General features: G+C 39.9%; 1 protein-coding gene across 1 annotated transcript in view; it reads right to left on the bottom strand.

Moving 5' to 3' along the window:
• The window catches only part of LOC148335906 (anoctamin-1-like), a 56866-nt gene that overhangs the window by 20767 nt on the left and 12465 nt on the right, over nt 1–23634 (bottom strand). The window contains exons 3-15 of the mRNA XM_088298444.1: nt 22194–22292; nt 21631–21782; nt 18086–18140; nt 15841–15889; nt 14256–14311; nt 13087–13128; nt 11062–11126; nt 9598–9732; nt 6147–6307; nt 5441–5523; nt 3565–3639; nt 1283–1351; nt 976–1177 (exon numbers count right to left, since the gene is read on the bottom strand). Of these exons, the coding sequence (XP_088154570.1) occupies nt 976–1177; nt 1283–1351; nt 3565–3639; nt 5441–5523; nt 6147–6307; nt 9598–9732; nt 11062–11126; nt 13087–13128; nt 14256–14311; nt 15841–15889; nt 18086–18140; nt 21631–21782; nt 22194–22292 (1243 nt within the window). The remainder of the gene's footprint in view (nt 1–975; nt 1178–1282; nt 1352–3564; nt 3640–5440; nt 5524–6146; nt 6308–9597; nt 9733–11061; nt 11127–13086; nt 13129–14255; nt 14312–15840; nt 15890–18085; nt 18141–21630; nt 21783–22193; nt 22293–23634) is intronic.

The following is a 23634-nucleotide window of genomic DNA, read 5'->3' as shown; positions in this document are numbered from 1 at the left end:
ATATGGTTGTTAGGTTTTCGCTTCCCCCACTCAATTTATGTCAGTGGCGACTTCCAGAGTGAAAAGGCAATTGGACTCTACAGACATATTTTGTGTGAATGTCGATGGTAATAAGTGGCGATACATCATTTTGATGTGACTGAAAATATATATTTTTTTCACTTTAAAATTATACAACAAGCTATAACAGGACTACACAAGTGGTAATTAATAGCAACGTAAATGGAACTCAACTCTGTTCATGATATTGTTGGTGTTGCATTTAGAATGGAAAAAAACAAAAAAATAAAGGGCTGTTACTTTGCTTTTTACTTGAGACTTGGGCGTAGACGTTTTGTGCAACAATAGCAAGGGAGAAAAATAAATAAAAAAAAAAAAAGTTTTAGCCTTTTCTATCCATCCATCCATTATCTGAACCGCTTCTCCTCACTCTGGTTGCGGGGGGTGCTGGAGCCTATCCCAGCTATCTTCAGGCAGTAGGCGGGGTACACCCTGAACTGGTTGCCGCCAATTGCATGGCACACAGAGACGAACAACCATCCGCGCTCACACTCATACCTAGGGGTAATTTAGAGTGTTCAATCGACCTGCCATGCATGTTTTTGGAATGTGGGAGGAAACCGGAGTCCCCGGAGGAAACCCACGCAGGCACGGGTAGAACAAGCAAACTCCACACAGGAAGGCCGGAGATAGAATCGAACCCACGACCGCTGCTGTCTCTCACTGTGAGGCCATCGTGCTAACCAGTCGGGCCTAGTGGAGAGTGAAATTGTTTGTCATAATATAACTTGATACCTTCAGGTGGGCATTGTGTCATCCCTCAGAGAATGCCACCGTGAGTGGCAGCCCATATCGCCCATGTAAAAATCAATTTTCACAATTACTGCTGAAGCAGTTGATATCTAATAGCAGCAATCAGTCAAGACCATTAATTAATGCACCTTTTAAATTGTTCAACTATTAAATTATTCTTACCTAAAACAGTAAGCCATCGTGCCACCGCTCCATACACCTCATCCAATATAAGGATAACCACAAGATTGATAATGGCTGCTGTTGTTTTGACAGTAAGTTGTACATGGTTCCGTGTCACTGGATTGGAGCTCATATGAAGAGCAGCTTTGGTGGAGATCCGGTATAGGATCACACCGAATACAATGGCAAACGTAACACCGATCTAATAACAAAGACATGCACTGTTACAATGTACTTCATAACATATCTTACTGTGTGTACACATATATCACAACCAATAACAAACATACTGGTTGTAACACTTTACCATCAACAACATTGTGACAATATTCGTCATGTAGGCTGGAAGACGATCTCGACATGTCAGCTTTTCCATCTGAGAAATACAAAAACTATTGAAAATGCAGATTTTAATAAGTAATTAGAGGTCATCTGTGGAATGCAAACTACATAATGACAACTTAAAGTAAAATGGGCTGTCACTTTTCTACCTCCGGTCCTCAAAGTGGTGCACACAATTATCTCTATGAATTTGGTATGAAATGCTGCTGAAGAAAGTTGACCTCATAGAAAGACAAGTAACAAAACGAACAAAAATGTTAATTTCTGAGCTTCATACATACATACTTTTCAATTACACTATGTTCTTATGTAATTAAGATTTACGTTCATGAACAATTGAGTTTTACATAGTTTTGTGAAGTTTTGCATTCATTGTTGTTTCAGTATATTTAGATCACAAATTTAAATCTCAAACAGTTTAGTAAATGTTTTGGATGGGGAGCCTATTTAAAGGAAGCTTCATAAAAGACAGTGTTCTACAAACCACAAGTCAAGTCTCAGTTTTTATGCATCATCGAGAAAAAGACAGTTCCTACTGCTGATTTAGAAGCACAGAATAGTCCAATGCCTTCCAAAGGGAAACAAAACATTGGTTAATTGTCTTTTGCAAAGAAAAACAATTAACACAGTCGCAATGGGTCTATCGGGAGAAAAATTAATTGGTCGGCAAACATCATCCCCTCAGCTCAACCCCAGTGACATTTTTGGTTCCTCAGGGGTTAGTTTTTGAGCCCCTTTTATAGTCTGTATAGGATACTCTTGGGTCAAATTCTTTAGAACTCTAATGTTGACTATGGTTATGCAAATGTCACAGTTATAACCAGCAGTCTCTCCAAATGACTAGAGTTCAATTAAGGTGCTGTGTCACCATCTAAAACAAATTAACAAGCTGACTTCAGGCGAAATGTCAACTACACCCTGAACAGGTCGCCAGCCGGCACACACAGAGACGAACAACCACCTACACAGACCGTACACAAGTCTGGTGAGTGTAACACTACACAATCAGTGACTTGTGGTCAAATATCAAGAGGATGCAGTTGGCCGTATGTTTCATGAATGAGCCCAAAGACCAACGAAAATATCTGACTTCACATTTAATCAACGAGATGCCTAACAGTTGAAATGCCTCTTAAAAAGATGTATAATCTGTCTATATGTTGAGTGAGAAGTGCATCCGCGTTTACACATGTTTCATGAAACAAACTGAGTAGTAAAGCTACTGATTTGTTTGTTTGTAATCTGCACTTCAGCTTTTGCCTTACTGATTTGCAGCCACAATTGTGAGGTTTGTTGAGGTAAATGCTTACCAAACTGTACTTCAAAGTTGATTATTTACTATGTTTATATCTGTTGTATTGATGTTGGATCGGTATCACGATATTTGGCCCACGTATTATCACTGGTATTGCCCAATTCTACCGTGCAGTGAGCTTACCTCCAGTGCTTCTCAAATAGTGGGGCGGGCCCCCCTGGGGGGGCGCGTTGCAATGCTGAGGGGGGCCCGTGTGACCCTGGGAAAAAACCATACTAGAATAAAGTGTAACTGCACATCCGCTCCAGTAGTTGGCAGTGGCGTTCTCGTTGCCTATTATGCGCAGCGAGTATTAACTCTACAGCAGGGGTGGGCTCTACAGTGTAGGTTTGCTTTGCAACGAAAAAGCTATCAATTAGAGTTGCTGCGGAGAGTGGGTGGTGGGGTGGAGGCGCAAATTGTTTTCTTCTTGCTAGTGGGGGCATAACAGAAAATAATTGAGAAGCACTGGCTATATCAAACAATTGTCTACATTCACAATTATAAAGTGTCTTTTTTTGTAGGAGACAATGGCAGACTCTTACCACAAGGGTGCGAATATGAGCGAACATACGGCGCGAGTCATTGGTCAGCACACCAAGGTCTGTGAATGATGTTTATGCGTTCTGAGGAAAAAGCACAACTGAGCCTTCTAAGACCCTTTGTGACCCGAGGCATTGGCGTGTGAACCAGTGTATCTTGAATATAATTGATCTTAATGGGAATTTTGAAGATGAAGGTAACACTATCAACTCATTGCTGGTTGTTTCAATGTTAAAAAGGACACCAAGAAACAAACACAGAGTGACATGTTTCCAGAATTGTCAAAATAAATGCAGAAGCATAACTGCTGAACTTACCTTGGTCATTCAATGGAGAAATACATGCAAATAGGTAATCATTTGAAAGGGGATTCCAAGACGCCCCCCAAAATCCTGCAAAGCATGTATTACCTTGTACTGTGTTTTGTGATTTCTGCTTAAAGACTTCTGCATGACTTGGAATTCATATTCAGCCCTGGGGTGGTCCTGTGGTGGTGATGGACAGAAAAAGAATATTGGATGTGAAATGTGCTAGGGGTGAAGTAAATAAGTGAATAAAAAGATGGACATGGACCCTGCAGAAGAAGGAGGTCACAATTAAATGAGAAGTGAGACACTAAAGTTAGCAGTTGAATCATGATTAAATTTTATAACATTGCTCAGAATGAGGTTTTGTAATTTTGTTTACCTTTTGAATTAAACACGAAAGGTTTATTACTGACACAGAAGTCATTTCAGAAATGTGTATAACTAATAACCTATGTAGAAGAGAACGCTAAACAAATTCCTTCACCATACTGAAAGAAATATGTGGTGACTGTGTTGTCTACTGTGTGAAGAAAATCTAACACTGCTCAGCAGTCCTTCGTTTTTTACTGCCAACATCAGGCTCAAATTGGTCAATATTATTAGTAAGTTATTTTGTTGTATGTTTTCAATTGTATTTTTAATAGACTATGATTATAGTGTTTGGAAAGAATGAGAAAATACTTAACAAAAATAACAAGCAAAACAAAACACAAATGATACTTTATCCAAACCTTGAGTGCTTCCTGTGAAAAATAAATCAAGAGAGACAGAGGAGGGGGTGGAGGGGAAAGGTCTATTGTTAGTAAAAGCAATCTGAATATCTTTTACTATGGTAACATGATAATTGATAAATTAGAATCGTAAAAAAATTTTTAATTATTGATTGGAAATGTATTTATGTTGTCATGCAAGATAAGTAAGCGGGTCATTCACAGCCTGATTACAAAACAGAGACCACTGGGAGGTTCAGCCTCTTGCTCGAGGACAGTCAAGAGCTGTGGGGGTATAGAAAAAAATCTGCGACATTTAAGTTAAGATCCAATCCACTCTATCTCCTGCGCCAAGATAGGTATAGACAGTACTTTATTAAATTGCAAACAGTACCACCATCCTATCTGAGAGGCCACGTGGCAGCGAGACAAGGACTTTGATGGGTTTGTACATGGGCATTGATCAAAAAATAACAAGGCAACGTTATTAAATACTTACTACAATAAAGTACAACCGAATTCAATTTTGCTCTCGCTGCCTTTTTAAAAACATGCGCCGACATGCATGCTCGCTTATGTTTTAGCGTGCATGCATGCTAAGTTAAGGTATTTTTTGACATGGCTGCGCCCAAAATTACGTTGCGCCCTATCTATGTTTTATATATATATATATATATATATATATATATATATATATATATATATATATATATATATATATATATATGTAGAGACGAGGAAAATAAAGTCACTGCACTCTATGTAGAATTTACAAGTGACACATGCATTTGGAATGTGGGAGGAAATCCACTCAACATGAGGAGAAAACATTTCAAACTCCACACAGGAATGCCCAAACTGAGATTGAAACCTGGAGCATCTCGACTGCAAGCTAGGCATGCTAATCAAAACTCCACCATGCTGCATGTGACGTTTCTTTTCAACCAATTTGGTAGAAAAACAAAAGTGCCATATCAAGAAGAGGATTCAAGCCCTGGCCTTGGTTTGACTTGCAAACAGTCACGCATGTAGTCTGCATAATTTATTTATTCACACCCAATTTGGGACATTTAACATAATGCATGTGCAGTAAGTGGAATGTGGGAGGATACTATTAGTTGTAATAATTACTTGATTACTATTTTTCATATTGTAACAAGAAGAAATTGTTGGTGTATAGGTCAAAGACTACTCCAGCCTTTGGAAAACCCAGGCCATCGTGACTTAATAGGATTGGCCAAAAAAATAACCTGCCATTCAAGCCTTACCTCCTCATCTTCAAACCCGGTCAGGTCCCATTCATAATTAAGTCTCATTTGTCTCCTCTTCCAGTGCTCCATGAACATGGCAGCTTTAGGTTTAAAGACAAAGTAGAAGACAACGAAGATAATCAAAAAAGCAAATCAGACGAATTTTTTCCTGTCATTAGAAATGCACCTGTTTTGCTGACAAAATGTTTGAACTATATGAATTCTGGAGTGTCCAGGTTAATTCAATAAAGCAATCAATAAACATGAAATAGTGCAGGTATCAAGCGTTACTAAATGGGATCCCTGTCACAAAAGATCCTTGAAATATTGGATTTCTGGAAATAAATCATGTATTTGTATCAATTAAAAGCAAGATACAACCCTCAACACCATGACATTATTGTTAGAATCCCTAATTTATCCATCTATGAGTCCATATTCAATCAGTTAAATACAAAGTCATCTTGACTATTTATTATTTACTTAATTTTGTGGCATACTATTTGGCATATGCTTTTTGTGTTCCTAAAAAGAAAATGTGATTTACAGAGGATACTAATCTTCTAAAATAAAATGACTCTTGATGGTGTTTGAGATTGTCATTATTAATATAAACCGACTGTGGGAACAACATATTGCATGCTAAAACTTCCCGAAAATAACTGAAATGCAAATCTATACAATAACTACAATTAACATTTTGTGTGTCTGCGCGCTCACCCACCCCAGAGAGCCATGAATATCGAGAAGAATACAGTAGCTGGGTTGTCGAATAAGTGACTGGCTCTTGCAGTTCCACAAGCAGAACTCAGTTTCCAATAGCTGCACACTTTATCACACAGAGGACACATGGTGATGTTGTTTTTTTGTTGGCATATCTCCATGCTGTAAGACACAATTTCAATGTAATGTTCAAGATATAAAAGTCTTACAATGGGCAAAAGTAAAAAGCGTACTTGAGGTTCAAAGCACAAATTCGTTATCCACAAGTTTGACCGCCTCTCATTTGTATTAGGTACTAGGTCTGAAGCTGATGTGCCCATTGCGTAGTTTGCGATCGACCAGAAGCCCGCCAAAGGGGTCAATCGATCGCAAGGCATTAACTCAATCACTGCCAGCCCTCCTGGCCCTGCCTGTCAACAGCTGTTAATGCCATCCATTCATCATCCGAACCGCTTTATCATCACGAGCGTCACGGGGGCGCTGGAGCCTATCCCAGCTATCTTCAGGCAGCTGGCGGGGAGAACTGGTTTCCAGCTAGTTTTGCCGCTAGAAAGCTGCCTCTAACACACTGATGTTGGTCTGGTTAATGTCACTTTAAGAGTCAGCAGTGAGTCATTTGTCAGCGGGCTTTAGTTTTCCCTGACAGGTTTCGTTGAACCAGGGCTCTAGACTGCACCCACATTTCACAATATAGTGTAGTAAAGTGTATAAAGACACCCCATGCATTTCAAGTGCCCACTTTAAGGATGGTCATTGACAGTGCCGAGCCAGGTAAAAATTGACTTTTTTTCCGGTCAAGGTTTTCTTAACAGATTCTGGTACTTCAAATCCTATTGCTCAAATTAACATTTTGCGCCATCTTGAAATCTTTCCAGAATCCAACATGGCCACCAAAAATGTGGGTATTCTGGTGGCCATCATTGATTTTTTGGGGGGGGCAGCCATATTGGCTTCTGGAGAGATTTCATGGTGGCTTAATTTGATCATTAGTGTCTGAAGTACCAGAATATGTTGAGAAAACTTTACAGGAAAAAAGGACAGTTTTACCAAGCTCTGCAAAGTTATAAATTATGCTACAATGGTATTTCTACAAATAGTGGGAATTAACACATTTACTGAAGTATATAATGACATGAATTATGATAAACCTAGTGAGTACAATGTATGAAAAAATTGTTAAGATGCATAGTACAATATGCATGGTATTGCACATTGAACTCGTTTCTTGAAAAATGATTACAATTAGGAGCTATTGTATCTAAATAATAGTAGAAAAAAAATTTATAGTGTGTGAATAACATTCATCGCAAGTCCGGTAAAACATCATTGCACAGTGTCCAGGAGTATTTCCCTCACACTCAGTGGGTAATTATTATACAAGTTAATAGGGAAGGGTAAAAATACACCTGGCGATTCATAGATTTTTTTTAATTAAAGTTATTTTTTTTTGTGGATGATTTAAAAATGAATAAACTCGAGTTTACCCCCCCTTTGGCTACGTTGCGTGTTTTGCCCCCGTGGCCTTCTGTAGCTTCCGTCCTCTCACTTGGTTCTGTCACAGAATTAACGTACACACTCCATACACCAGCGCAACATGGTTACGACGAAAGAGAACTCAACATGTGTTTCCAAGAAAGGGAATGTGTCATCAGTGGTTTGAAATTGGTTTGGGATTTTACAGACCGATGTGGAACAAGTGTCTACATGCAGCCAAGTTAGATAAACTGCACTAGAACAAAGGGCAGCAGCACAACAAACTTATTGCAACATTTAAAACCGAGGCATCCAGTCGAATGCGTCAACGCTAAAATACATCATATTCAAAAACTGATGTTATAATAAAATATAAATAAAATGTTATAATTTCTTCTGGGATTAAATTGTTTGTAATGCAATAAATAATACTTATTTGGGGGAAGTTAATCGAATAGACAAGTCAAACATCAACATAACATCTTGTCTTTTCCACCTGCACAGTGGTGCATGTTCCAGTGCTGGCCAAGGACCACAGAATTTTGTGAATGGTTTCGACAAGTCATCTCTCCCAAAGTAAAAGTAATATTAGAACCACTATTAGGCATGTGTGTTTTGTCTCTACATAGAAGACAAATGGCAGCATGTGTCATAATATCCTGTGGGTGATGAGAAGCAGAGGCCTTAAATGTCAAAAACCAAACAAACTGTACTTTCATGTTTCATCAAACATGAGCGAGCATGGCTGAGTGATGAGGAACAGCCCATTCTAATGTGGGGAGCCCGGTTCACAGCCACGACTTAGCTGCCCTTGGGCAAGGCACAGAAAAAAACTCTGTAATAGTTGTTAGTACTGTACATAAGAGTCTAACACTGTAGGTCCTCGAATTAAATCTTGACTCTGACGCAGTCGTGTGGAGTTTGCATGTTGCTGGCCGGCTGGTTCTCACTTAAAAGGTGGAAATATTTTTTCATGTTAAAACCTATGTGCATTTTTCCTTGACTGTTACACCAGTGACGCTGTGATGCCATGCACTGGCGATTTGAAATTTGAATCACAGCAACACAAGAGGCCTGCAGTCGGCCACTCATGAAAACTACAGAAGCGAGCAAACCCTGCACACGGCGTGACAATTCAGTGAGTTTAGGCTGCGTCGCTCGGTGTGCGACAGCCTTAACATGAATGTGTGCCAATGTTATTAATTCACTAATATACTTTATGTCCGAAGACATGCATATGGCATGTATAGTTGCTTAATGTGGAATTACCATACTTTCATTTGATATAATGCATTTATTTGAGTGATTATTAGACATTTATTATTTTGTTTCTTTTGAGTGTGTGTTAGAATCTGAGAAAACACATTTTATTATCACTACACTAAATGTTGTGACTGAGCAAGTTGTATGATTTGTATGATTGTATGATGTATGATTTGACTTCCAACTTGCTTAACCCGAGTGATGACTTGACTCAACTAGTTTGAAATCAAATGTAAACTCAGCCGGAGTAACTCTGGTCTTACTTTTTAAAACTTGAGTCTTTACACATAATTATTTTCAAAACCAGTTTCGATGTGCGCTTGGGGTCATTGTTCTGCTGCAACACTCAAGTGTCCAATATTGGATTTCCAAGGTTCAAATAACACAATTTTTGCTCCAAATCTGACACATCCGCCAATGTGACGAGTACTCACAGCGCGAACTGACACAATGGATACGCACCAATAAACACCCACTTTAAATTAAAACTCCAGCAGAAAAAAAAATATTGGTTAGTCTTGAGATGTAGAAGAAGGCAGTTGGGCAGGTGATTTAGAGGTGTTGACATATCATTTAATATCTTTTAAGTAGTCCCAGAGGTATGTACGTTTTTTTGTGTGTGTGTGGGGAGGGAGGGGGTGTGCGTGCGTGGGGGTGTGCGTGGGTGTGCGTGTGTATTAGATTGTTTTTACTCATTCGTCAGTAATGAGTTTTACCTTGGTATATTGTCATCTACTGTTGCACATCCGTAGAGAAAGACTATAACTCCCACCAGAGATGCAGGTATCAACATCTGGGTGTATAGTCCCAACCAGGCAAAGTACAGTCCTATCTTCTCTCCAAAGTACTTCCTGAACAAAATGACAGACACAATTAAATGTACTACCAGGCAGGCAAATAATTGGCTTCAACAAATTAATTCACTCCATGCTATAAATGTGCATGTTTTGGAAGCGAGAAACATAATTGGTTCAAATTTCTTGTATTTATTTATTTTAAATGTATTATTTTTGGTATTGTTTCTCGAATGTTGTAGTTAAAGACCTGCAAGTAGAATAATGAGTGAAGTTAGACAGGTCATCAAGTGACGCTGGCATTTACTGGTTTCAACCTGGTAGGAGAGCGAGCGAGAGAGGAGAGACCGTAGTCGCACCCATATTAAATCTTCCTGATAATCTTTGTTTCCTGATTTCCTCCAAACCAATATCCATCTATTAGCTGAGCCGATTCTCCTCACAAGTGCCGTGGGGGGTGCTGGAGCCTATCCCAGCTATCTTCGGACAGTAGGCGGGGTACACCCTGAACGGGTTGCCAGCCAATTGCAGGGCACACAAAGAAAAACAACCACACATTCTCATAAAAATATCTAGGGCCAATTTAGAGTCTCAATTCAACCTACCTTGCATGTCTTTGTAATGTGCGAGGAAACCTGGAGAGGCACGTGAAGAACATGCAAAATCCACACAGGAACGCCAGAGCCGGAATTAAACCATGCAACTGTGAACTGTGCATGCTAACCAGTTTAAAATGACAGCATAAAGAGAACTATCCATTATCCGCCGTTTTTCCGGGGTCGGGCCGCGTAGGCAGCAACTTCAGCAGGGAAGCCCAGCACTCCCTTCAAAGACTTCAAAAAGGGTAGGTACTCTGACCTACTGTTTGGTGCGTAAGCACACACAGTCAGTACCCGTCCCCCCACCTTAAGGCGGAGGGAGGCTACCCTCTCGTCCACCGGGGGGAACCCCAATGTACAGGCGCCAAGCCGGGGTGCAATAAGTTTGCCCACACCCGCTCAGCGTCGCTCACCTTGGCCAACTCCAGGGTGGAAGAGTTTCCAACCCCTCTCAAGAGGACTGGTACAAGAGCCCAGGCTGTGCGTGGAGTTGAGCACAACTATTTCTATTTGGACCTTCTCTGCCTCACACACCAGCTCAGGCTCGTTCCCTGCCAGAGAGGTGACATTCCATGTCCCAAGAGCTAGTTTCTGCAGCCGGCGATCAGAGTGCCGAGGTCCCTGCCTCTTGCCGCTGCCCAGCTCACATGGCACCCAACCCCTTTGGCTCCTCCCACAGGTGGTGAGCCCATGGGAAGGAGAACTATCTATATTGTTTATTTTTGTACAGAGAAGATGGATGAACGGACGGACAGACGTACAAACAGACAGACAGAGACAAATTTACCTTATGAGTCCGATGGGCTGGTACTTGTAGAAGACACTGTAGTTTGCCCACTCCTCATACAATAGCTGAGAAAATGAACACTGTTCTTTATATCAATATGCAATATAAGGGCCACCGCACACTGCGGGGTTCTGACACATGATTTCAGACTCAGCCACAGGATTTGCAATGATTAAGAATTTGAATTGCTGGTGCACAATGTGGCGAGATCACAAATTATAGCCAAAAATGTATTTCCGTGAAAAACAGTCGCCCACCATGCACCACCAAGCAATAAAAATACAGTATATACAGTTCATTGTAGTGTTTTACCACAATACTTAACCATATTTGTAATTTCACATATTATCTGTCGATGAAATAGTGAAGCTTCTGGTAAAATGAATGCAAGTGGCATATGTACGAGCCCTTACAACAATCTGTGTCTTCATTAACTGACACTTATTTTATGGATTAAAAAATGTGATATGGTACAACATATGTTGGTTGGGGAGCCTCAGAACCCATTACAAGCTTGCACAGTTCACTGTAAGTAGCCCTTTTGCTATGTTGTCCAATATGCAGGAATGAATGTCCAACTGTCATTTTTTGTGATGACTGGGTCCGAGTTGAACTCGGAAGCATCGCGCAGTGTGCTGTAGCCCAAAGGTTTCACCTTCCCGGGTGCTTGAATTACTACACAGCCGCGCCCCTTTTCTCTCTCTCACACAAATGGTAAAATATCACCCTTTGTAAAGTAATAATGCGATTATTACTTTTTGAATCAGTTTACTTCAGTCATCATTGTCATGCTCCACTGCTGTTGTCATCTCTCTAGAAATGTCACTTCTGAACTTTAATTTATTGGTAACTGAAATAAGAACATTATTTCGTACATTCATTTTCTTAAAAATTCTAATTAAATGAGATTGGCCTTGAATACTTAATAGCAGATGTCAGCATATGTTCTGCCCATCATTCGGTTTATTTACGTAGTCATTTCTGACTTTTTCCTCAATTCTTTGGTGTCTATCATCATTTATGGCTTCGCTCTGATGGTTACATTTTACTTTGTATAACTCTTTTTTAGTTATTTTTATTGGATGGCACCAACCAAAAGAGGTGGCAGAATGTTTTGGTTGTGTCTATTTCGGTAGAACTCTGGTGAGCTGCAGGCCTGCGTTGCATTATTGCTGGCACTGGTTCCATCAAGTGTGTACATCAACATGCTAAATTGCTTGGATAGGTCACAAAAGATGACTTTGTTTAAAAAATAAGAGTATTTCAGTAGTAATATTTCTCAACATACCCATTTATTTTTAGATGTTTTACAGATTTGTAAAGTCAATGCTAGGGATAATTTTAACATTATAACTTTTATTGGTTTTGTCTCATTTTTGGGGGAAATATATTATGACTTGACTTGTTTGCCCAAAGAACCAGGCTGTAAGCCCTTAATTCATTTAAAAAAAGCCAGGGATTCTACTTTGCTTAAAGAAAACCAGGTCTTCCAGTTTGGGCTGGGAGATAATAGAGCCGCTTCTGTGCGCCGTTTAGGCCCCCCCCCCCTCCAAACACGCATCGCATTTGGATGATGCTTAAAACCGTGTCACTGTTGTTAGCTGGGGTTGCCAAATAATGTAATTTTACACCTAATTAAGGCTTGTCTTTAGTCTGGTTTTCTTGAGAAAACCTGGCACAACTGAACAAAGATGGAGTGCTGTTCAAAACCGTTTAGTGGCCCCAGAATGAGCTTGTTCATAAAAACGTTCACAAAGCAAAAATACACTACGTTCAGTTCACGTTCGCCGAAAATATGAACGTGTTTATGAACTTTTGTCCATTGAGCTCGTTTTTCACTTGTTTTATACTCTTGGCTAACAAGTGTCTTTCTCACAAATTATTACCGTCACATGCCTTTAGCACTGTGTTAGCACAGGTTAGTGATAGACTACATTGTTTTCGTGCAAATTGAAACAGAACCAAGGACCCGCAAACATCAATAAAATTAAAATGTATTGGTTACTAATTCAAGGGAAAACTTACTTTTCTGTCATTTGGCTCTGCACTCTCTTCATTAATATCTCCCTATTGACAGAAAGATGAATAGCATAAACGCACACTTACAACTGGGAGTGCAATGTCGATAAAACTGCTGCAAATGTCAGTTCAATATTGGTCAGTCGCTTGCACTGAAATATTTTTAATAATCCCTTGAAATATTGATGAACTGTAGAAAATTGTGAAAACCAATGGGTCTGACATTTCATCGACACTTGCAAAGTCAAATATCATTCATTCACACTAACTCATTAAATAATATAAAGTAATTGACATCGATGCTGGACAACATTCTCCAAATTTCTGAAGATGTGTAAGAATTGGAAAAAAACTTTTTACAAGATGACTCCCCAAAAAAAAGGGGGAAAGAGCAAGAAAACACTGCCATTTTAGTTACCTTGGATCAGTGCATAGGCTAAAATCATGTGTTCGCCATAAAAAATGTTCTATAAAAACGGTGATAGTGTTACAGCTGCACAAAGGGCATTCTGACGTTTTTGCAACTTAGGATGTCCAGGAAAAGGGGGTGTCAGTCACTGCGAATTGTTCCGTGGAGATGTTACTGTCCTTTGTTCGCAGGTTCAAGAAACCCGGTTTCAACAGGATGGAGCGACATCACTCACTGCACAGCAATTGGAGAATATTCAAGAATTGTGTTTGTGTGTGTGTGTGTGTGTGTGTGTGATCTCAATTTGATTCAGTAAGTTCTTCTATGTAAGAGATAGTGATTTTTGTGTCTTGAGTGCCTATGTCAAGTGTGTCTGGGAGTAAAGAGTACACAACCTGACCAAGAACTCTGTATGATTTAAAGCTGAGAATTCAGGATGAAATTCACAGTATACCAGCTGAGATGTTGCAGCTGTCAATGAGGAATCTCAACGGCAGATTCAAAAATGCCTTCGTACAGGAAGACGCCATGTACAGGACATAGGTTTTAGAAAATGTCATCATTGTTACGTAAATGGCACATTTTAAGGCTTCAATCACTATGAATAAAATATTTGATTTCACTTTTGGTTGTATTTGATTGTTAAAAAGTTCCCGTTTTTTTGGGGGTGTCAACTTGTATATGTCAATTTTCGTTGAATTTTAATGACACACATGCTCGGACTTATTCTGCAGTTGTGTTCTGTTTCTTTGAGAGGTCTACTCACATCGTGGGGAGGATAAGCAGCTGTATAGACACCACTACCTAGGAGACTGGTGATACCTAAACCCGCACCCCCAGCCCACCCCCCAAAAAGTCATTAGTATTATTAACAATAATGGAAAATAATAATATTTTCAATCTGACCTGACTTGCTTTGATGACTCAGTTACCAAACAGTGTGGCTGACTTACATAATAACGGTTACAGTTAGTCTATTGTTGTGAGACACCAGGGGTGTCAAACTCATTTTTGTGGACGGGCCACATCGTAGTTGTGGTTTCCCTCAGAGGGCCATTATGACTGTGAACCCATATAAATGTATGATCACTTTACGTTATCCGTTGCACTCAACAAATTGATTGGAAAGCCAGTTTTGAAATCAGAAGCTAGTAAGTAATTGTTCAACAAATTTTCAATTTATTTTAAAAGGGGAGGATTGGTAACAAATAAATGGCAATATCTCATATCTCAATGTTGTTAAAAGTGAAGAACATATGCTAGAAACAGGAAGTTGATGCAGATGATTTGCCCTTTGCGGGCCACATAAAATGAGGTTGCGGGCCAGATCTGGCCCCCGGGCCTTAAGTTTGACACCTGTGATTTAGATAAAGATTAGGTAACAATTAATGACCAGGATAATTCACGTTTATTCTGAAATCCAAGAACTGCATTACAAAAAGGTTGACATAGTACTTTTCTTAAGAAAAGATTAGAATGGTTACGGGAGGAAGGCTGCTTGCTTCCTTGCCAAAGTACACGAACCATCCCCAATCTACAACCAGATTGCCCAATTATGCACACTGACTTTCTCTCTGTGTGGCCCTTGAACAACACACGATTTAACCGCTATTTATTTCGAAAAAAATATCGTAGTGAAAGTCGCATAAAATTCCAGAACCCAATATCCGGTCATACATCTAGTCACATTACACTTCTGCATATTCTGAGATATCAGTAAACCGTGAATTAAAAGCAACCTAAAAAGAAAAGAAAATCTAAAATAAAAATAAAAACTCAGAACAGTTAATATGCATGTCCCACTTGAAAAATGAACTGGGGTGGCAGAAGATCATCTGTTAGGAGTTGGGCTTTGGACTGGAGGGTCACTGTTTGACTCATACTGTCCTTTCCCAAAATAATGGCAACTGTAATTTGAGAAATGTTTGTCTGTGTTCTGACTATATGCAAGTCACCAAATTCATAACCCTCGCTAAAGAGATGTGATATTTGTCTGCCCTTTCATACATGACAACACTCCTTGCATGCTGTGGGTGTGTGATCTGGTTTTCTATATGGTGTGCAACAAAAAAACATGCAGCAGAGTTTGAACTGAGTTTTGATTTAACATGAAAATACAAATCTATGCAATATCAGCAAAGGAGTGGAAGTCAGCCTGTAATATAATTCGGTGTAATTTATCAGAGTCATGAAGGCTATGAATATAATGAAAGTCTATGTTTTGATTGAATTGGACAACATTCAATGACACAACAACATAAACATTTAAACACTGGATTTTTAGCCTAAATGTTGTTTTAGTAGGCTTGCTGTTAGTTTGTCTTCTGAATAGTTTCAACTGTCAGACTTACCCATGTTGTACTTGGCCTTACATTTAGTCCTTTTTAGTATTTCATAAACCTAAAAGAAAAGCAAGATGATTAATCAATTGCTACAAAAACATTTACAAAAAGTGTAATTTAAAACAGACACTGTCATTTTTGGTTTAGTTTCAGTTCAGCCCAGATCCCACCTCAGTTTTGCTACTCTGCCAAGAAGTTAAAGACACCATTTAGATTAAACCTACGTTTGTATGAATTAATATTATTAGAATCCTAGTACTTTGTTTGAGTTTAGGAAATCATCTAAAATGCTAATAGATTTTTCCTTTTTAACCAAACAAATTCATCATCATCATTATTCTCTTTCCCTTATCCAAGGTTGGTTTATGGGGGAAGCAGCTTAAGCAAGGAAGTCCAGAATTTCCTCTCCCAAGCCACTTCGTCCAGCTCCTCCTGGGACATCCTGAGGTGTTCCCTAGACAAGTCTTTCCCGCGTGTCCTGGGTCATCCTTGGGGCCTTCTCCTAGTGCAATATGCCCGGAATACCACACCAGGGAGGCATCCGGGTGGCGTCCTAACAAGTTCCCCGAGCTACCTCATCTGGCTCCTCTCAATGCAGAGGGCAGCAGCTCACATCTGAGCCCCTCCCAGATTACCAAGCTTCTCACCTTACCTGTGAGGGAGAGCTGACACTCTGCAGAGAAAACACATTTCAGCTGCTTGTATCTGGGATTCTAATCTTTCTGTAATCATCCACAGCTTGTGATCATAGGTGAAAGTAGGAACATAGGTCATTGATCCGCCTGTTAAACTCCCGCTCCATCTTCCCCTCAGTGGTTGAACAAGATCCCAAGATACTGAAACTCCTTGGGACAGGATCTCAGTTTTTGTAGGTGCTGATTTTTTTAAGTATTCTCCCCACCAACTCCCAATGTCCGGAGTCGAAGTCAGCAGTGCTGAATCTCCACAATACATAGTGAGAAAGGTGCACTACTGATAAACCAGAATTTGGACCAGAATTTCCTCAAAGTTGTCTGCAAGTCATTTTCCATGGCCTCGCTGAACTCTTCCCATGCCTGAGTTTTTGCCCCGAAGCTGTGTTCCGCTTGGCCAGCCGGTACACATCTGCTGCCCGTGGAGTCCCACAAGCCAAAAAGAAATTGCCTGCCTCAACACTGGAGGTGTGGAGCATGGTCCACTCAGACTCAATGTCCCCCAGCTTCCATGGAATGAGGGGTGGGGCGTTTCCCTCCAGCGCTTCGTTCGGTCATGTTGTCACCGGCTGGAGAGACGCAAACACCAGCCACGCACCTGTAACTCATGATTACCGGACTACTTTAGGACACCATGCCAACTACTCGCCATCTGATTATTTCTCGTGCTCGCGCTCATGTTACCAATTTGCGAATTACTAGACATCTCGTTTTTCTCCCCGTGATTTATGACCTTTGTTCATCGGTAAGTTATTTCATTGTTTATAGTTATCTCGCTCGCTCGTGTTAATCTTGTGAATTGGTATTCCTTGTCCTTCCGAGGCAAGCGATTTTCATTCCGTTTTGCTCCTTGCCTTTTGCAAGATTTTTTGTTCTAATCGTTACTTCCATGGTGTGTTTTTCCACCAGCGTCATTTGTTGTACTTTGTCGGTCGGCCTCGCGTCAGATTTATTTTTTGTAAAATAAAACCCCAATATTTTTGTTCGTCATGGGGTCTTGTGAGACGTCTGATCCCTCACCATGTTTGCCATGGCCATGACCCTGCCTGGGGCATAAAGCCCCAGACAACTTAGCTCCTTGAATCATTGGGACACACAAACCCCTCCACTGCAACAAGATGACGTTTCTTGGATAATTTAAGTGAAGTGAAATTAAATTTAAGAATAATGTTACAAAATAATTGGCATATCATTCCTAATGTGATTTCAAAGTGTGCTTTTTAACATGTAGTCCAACATACAGTATTTTACCAATGCCAATTTTGAAAAATCTTAAATTATATTACACACGTAAATTGGACTGTATCTCAAAACACAAGTTGCCCATTTTACCCCATTTCACTATGCCACATATTTCCGTTCAATTCACTAAATCCTGGGTCACTACATACAGTAATGTGACACAGTATGCAAAGGAACATGCAAACATTGACTATTTCAGAGTAAACAAGCAATGTCAAACAAAGCAAAGCCAATATATTGTCCATCTCTTTAAAAGTGACTTATGCTTGGTGGTTTTCTGGGTATGTGAATAATTGATAATGGACCTCGGTCCGACTTACTATTGAGCTCCTGGTTTTACTGTCAAAAAATGAGTCCTTGTCTGAAAGGTCAAACCTGGTGACACAAAGAAGCACGCAAAAATATTACGATTTCACCACAAAAAGGAAGCCCACTGTTGCCACTTTTGACTGTGCTCAAATTCACGACTAACTAAATACAATGTGAATTGAGTACAGTTTTAAGTTACTCGTTACTTTTTTTAAAATAGTTTATGTTGTCGTCAAGACCACACCAAACGAGACAAAGACATTATTGAGACTCGAGCGTGTTAAGACCGACACAAGACCAAGAATGAATATATCAAAGCAAAATCACCCCTCAAAAAAAAAAAAATTAATCGAATGATATGTACATTGTGGCTTGTTGGTGTTGCACATGAGTGGTTCAGCTGGCATTAATGTGTACGTGACATGGCAGAGTGCCGGTCTGGTGTCTCATGTAGGCTGCTACAGTCATTAATGAAAGTTGATGTAACAGTTTCTGTGGGCTATTTGTACCACTGGATGCCAGTGGCGGGACGCCAAGGCCTTCTCTGTTTTCCTAACATAATCAAGAAAAAAAATGATCATATTCTTCACATTGATGTCATACTATATCCTAGCATTGTATTTTGGTGAGAGTTTTTGTCCAATCAGAATTCCGCTACCTCGTGTTACCAGGCAGGTTTCACAATACCTGTAGCACGCACTATTCTTTCCTAGGCCTTCAGATGCAATTGTGCGGGCATCTCTTCTGTCAAAGCCAATGGACTTTCAGATTTGATAGACAGTTGCGATAGCCAATCAGATCACGAGTTGGTTAAAGTGAGCTTTCTTGCTGGTCTTACGCTGAAGGTGATGAACGTGTCTTGTGATTGGATACTCACTTGTGAGGGGGCAGCGCTACGCTGAACCCACACACCCAGAAGTCGTAAATGGCAACCGTTGGAAAATATAAACTATATTATTGCTTTTTTAAACCACAATGGCCGAAGGAGGGAAAAGAGTGGATTAATTGAAGATACACTTGCGAGGCCATTTTCAAGACGGAGCTTTCAAGAGAAGCTAGTTCGTCCAACGCTCACTTACTACTGTGTAAGTGTGTTTCTGTATATTATTTGTCCAGCCGTGGTGTCATAAATGATGAGATTATGAGAGGGATTTATTCAAGCAGGACGAAGTAAGACTTCACTGAAGGCCCAGGTGTGAAATTCACGGCCTGCCACTGCTGGATGCAACAATTGGGATAATTGAACAAAGTATGTTGATAAATAATGTAATAGTGGGGTTTTAGACCCACGTGACGAATTAAAATTTGTAGACAATAATGATCCCTCACACACACACACACGTGCGCACGCCCACACCCACTCTCGCTCACATACATTTTCTGAGAGCACATGGTTTTATAACAGTCACATTACTTAACAGTGTTTTGCTCTGTAAGCGCTTTTTTATTGTCGTTTAATAAAAGTTAGCCCAGGTCCATTTTTGCTCACAATATTGTTTGTGTGTTGTAGTTAAGATGTTGACCTGTCAGTTCTTTGTGAGTACGTCAGCTTTGATATGAGTGTATATACGTAAAGGTATTGTATTCTGTACTTATTTACTTAAGTTGTGGTAGTAGGATTTGTTTTATTTTAAGTATTATTTGGGCGCCTTCTAGGCGTGTGAATGGTATTCTGTAATCCTTTATTACGTTAATGCAGTTCAGGTGATATTCAGCTACTCAGAGTAGCTTTAGGCACATTCGAGGTTTTTATATTTACTATTTTACACACTTTTTACTTTCACAATATATTATTGGACTCATGGTGTGTGCACTTTTCTCTGGTACGCCCTCTTTCAAATATAAAGTTGGGGGTGTGCATGCCGAACGCGGGCACATATACGAGCATCAGATTGCTTACCTTAATGCATTCGTGCGCCCATTACGTGGAGGCCTTTTTGCATGGTTAAACTAGAATCAGAATCAGAATCGGAATGCGCTTTGTCATTGTACTCAGTGTACAACGAGATTGGAGAGCTCCCCTCTTCAATACAATCTAATAAATAATTTAAATAAATATATCAATTAAATTAATTAAATATTTAATAATTAAATAAAAACAAATATTCAATTACATAGATAAATAATAAATAAAACACATTATGTTGCAGTTCTAAAAGGTGAGGGTGCGTGATTTCAGCATGGAAAGGGAGAACCGTTAGCCGCTGCGTCCATGCGCGTCACCACGCAAAAAAAAAAAATGAAACAGACAAAAAAAAAAAAACTAGGGGGTCTTACATGTACCAGTGAGTAAATGTATGCTTACAGTGGAGGTATGGAGATTTTGAGCACACGGTTGCCAGACATTTGCCAACGATTGCAGTGATTTTTCAAAATTTTCCCCGGGGCAAGAAAGGTTCAGGCGAACGTCTGACGAACATCTGAGGACCTTTTGATGAAAATCTGTGTCCGTGAACGAACCCTGACGTGAACGCACATGCAATCCCTAAATGCATTTTATGTGCAGTACTTTTGACAATAATGAAGCAGTGAGTTAGTGTGAATGCTGGTCTAGTTTGTGTACTTTTTCCTGTCAGTAATAACACGGGTGAGATGTGCTGGCTAAACACGTGCTCACATCTCTGCTGCATCGATGGCAGGGTACAGACTGACTTGAATTGTGATGCTGGCAAAATATTTGTTTGCAATTCTGCAATTAAAGCAAAGTTTGTGAGCCTCTCCTGTATTAATAAATTGGACACCCAACAGTGATGTCATAAGATATACCGTTATTGTATTTATTGTATTATTTTATCATGGTTGGTGGTTCATTGGTGGTGGGTGTGAGATCCTGTGATGGTAAGTACATGTTATGCTTGTAAATGGCCATCAGGGGTCACCTTGCTGAAAATTGGGTAAAGAATATTGTCCATAACAAACCCGATTCAGTGGACCGGCTCAATCTCGATTTAACTGATGATGAGTACATGTTATTTCTGTGAAAGGCCATTGATAGGCGCCCTGCTGAATCGGGTTAAGGTTCATCTTAACTATTGCCCTTACCTCATCCTGGTTCAGTCGACGGCTCAGACTAGATTTAACGGCAGGGGTTCATTCGGTGAGCTATCAACTGACAGCAAGGTAAATTTTGGTTCAGCTCAGTAAATTTTCAAATGAGGTCATGCTGAAAGTTTTTTTTCCCATACTGTAGCTGTGTAAAAAACGATTTCCATGTTGAGGTGTGGGCCCTTTCCTTGGAATTCTCTCTTAGTGCACAATCAGTTTTATTGCTAGAATTAGAAGAATGGACTTTTCTGTTTTCGGGCTTTGTATAAGACGAGACAAACAGGAGCAGTATCTTCTTTTAAATGCAACACTCTTCTTACAGGTACATAAAGAAGTCAATGTATAGGTTTAGTTCTTGTTCTCAAATGTGACTACTGTTTAGTTTTCGGGCTGGAAATGCAAAATGTCACTTTGGTTTGGAAGAGCAGTGCATGCCAGATGTTCATTTTATTCTTCCTACAAAAACATATTAAGCTGAAAGAGTATCGCGTGAACAAAATTGTGTACTTACAGATGTTGCTTTTCCCTGGAAAAAGTGTGTGACAGGTGTTTGATGTTCTTTGGTTGGGGCTCCTCAACATGTGGATGAAGAGGCTCAAGGACTTTACTGACGAGTAAATTAAGTTTCTCTATGACACCACTTGACTTCTTGACTTCATATACCTACAAACAAGAATCCATTTGTAAATCCATGCATGTGCATTTGCAGGCACACACACACAGACTCACACCCGCACACCCACGCACATACACATACATTGACTAAAAAACTAAAACCAACATACTTCAATTCCTTCTATCCATACGGTCAGCAATTTCATACCTTGCTAACCCTATTCAGAGCAAAGTTATTATAGTTTGTGAAAGCTAATGAATAGCATTGATTTGTTAATTAAATAAAATAAAACCAAGAGTGGTATTAAAAAGAACAATAACAAACTGGAACTACATTTTACGTTGATAAAACTAATGATACAGCGAAAATGACATTTGGTTTCATCTTTGTATGTTATGCATGACCACTATCTGTACATATGAATCCCAACGTCAATGGAAAATGTCAATAATCCTTACCCTTTTTGTGGGCATCTTTAGCTTCATAAACTCTGCTTCTCGACAGAGAACATTCCATGGAGCATGAATTTTCACAAAGCCCACACCTAGAATCTTAGACTATGGTGAACAAGGCACGGACAACAATGTTATTTCAACAGTCTACCAACAGTGAAACCATTCAAAATAAATTCACAACACTAAATGTAATCCCATGCTCGTGTCATTGGGGTGTCTTGAGTGGCTTTGGTGTGGGGCTGAGTACACCCGGTCCTCTTGTCTTCTTTTTGTGTGGGGGAGGTGAAGGATGACCATGCTCTTCCATGTGGATAAGTTTGCCTAGGGTGCATCCCACGAATATTTGAAAGGCTGCACAAAGGCAGATTTCTTGAGAGTTGCCAATTTTATCAATGTTTCTGTCCTTTTCACACATGCAAAGTAGAAATAAAATTCTACGTATCATCATAAATCATACGTTGTTAGAAAGGAATATAGAATCGGTGGCAAGTCAAAGCCTGATAAGGTTTATAATGTTCCTTCTGACAGTTCATGAAGCTGAGGCTTCATCTACCACTCATCCACTGACTATTGACCAGGTTGCGCAGATCCAAGCTACGGTAGATATGGAGGATATAAAGCTGACTCTAGGAGAAGTGCTAATGCAAACCTCAATCCGCAAGGCTGAGCTTGCATGCATCATGCAATGCATCGTCGCAAAAGGGTGATGGCGATGGAGAGAGCTTTCCGACCAGCTTATTCGACTCCAACAGCTAATTCCCTGGCCTGCAGTCAAAGGACCATTATTAAAGCCCCAAGAATATATATATATATATATATATATATACAATTAATTAGCATTATAAGCGGCTAAGATAATGGATGGATGGATGCCATGTCACTATCCACACGGCTTATCCTGTACATGGTTGCAGGAGGGTGCTGGAGCCTATCCCAGGTGACTACGGGCGAAAGGCACACTACACCCTGAACTGGTCGCCAGCCAGTCACAGGGCAGACATAGACACCGTCATTGAGTGGGAACTGAACCCACGCTGCCCGCACATAACTCAGGCGAGTGTACCACTACACCGTCAGTGACCCTGGATGGATGGATGTTTAATTAGTTATTGATCAACTATTTGGGTGTTATGTTTCCATTGGTGTCAACTGTATATTACGGCAGTACAAGGAACAATACCAATGTGAACAATGCCAGTATAACCATTGCGATGCTGTTGATCAAGTCTCGTGTCTGCCATCAATTGGCTAGATTAGTGAATTTGACATGCATGTCACTGCTGAAAAATTATCAACTCTGTCTGGTTTAGTTAATAAATAAAGCGGTAGTAAATAAAAGAATAGTAAATAAAGCAGTCAGGAAAGACTGATACACTTCACATTTGTACACGCAAGCGTGAAAAGACGTAGCAGTTGAATTATTTTGTTAATTTTTACATCTCCA

This window comes from Idiotropiscis lumnitzeri, chromosome 6 (genome assembly GCF_059441095.1).
Source record: "Idiotropiscis lumnitzeri isolate Australia: NSW breed Sydney's pygmy pipehorse chromosome 6, RoL_Ilum_1.0, whole genome shotgun sequence".
NCBI classification, from domain to species: domain Eukaryota; kingdom Metazoa; phylum Chordata; class Actinopteri; order Syngnathiformes; family Syngnathidae; genus Idiotropiscis; species Idiotropiscis lumnitzeri.
The sequence above is the reverse complement of the archived record's forward strand: the minus strand, read 5'-3'. Positions and strand labels throughout refer to the sequence as shown.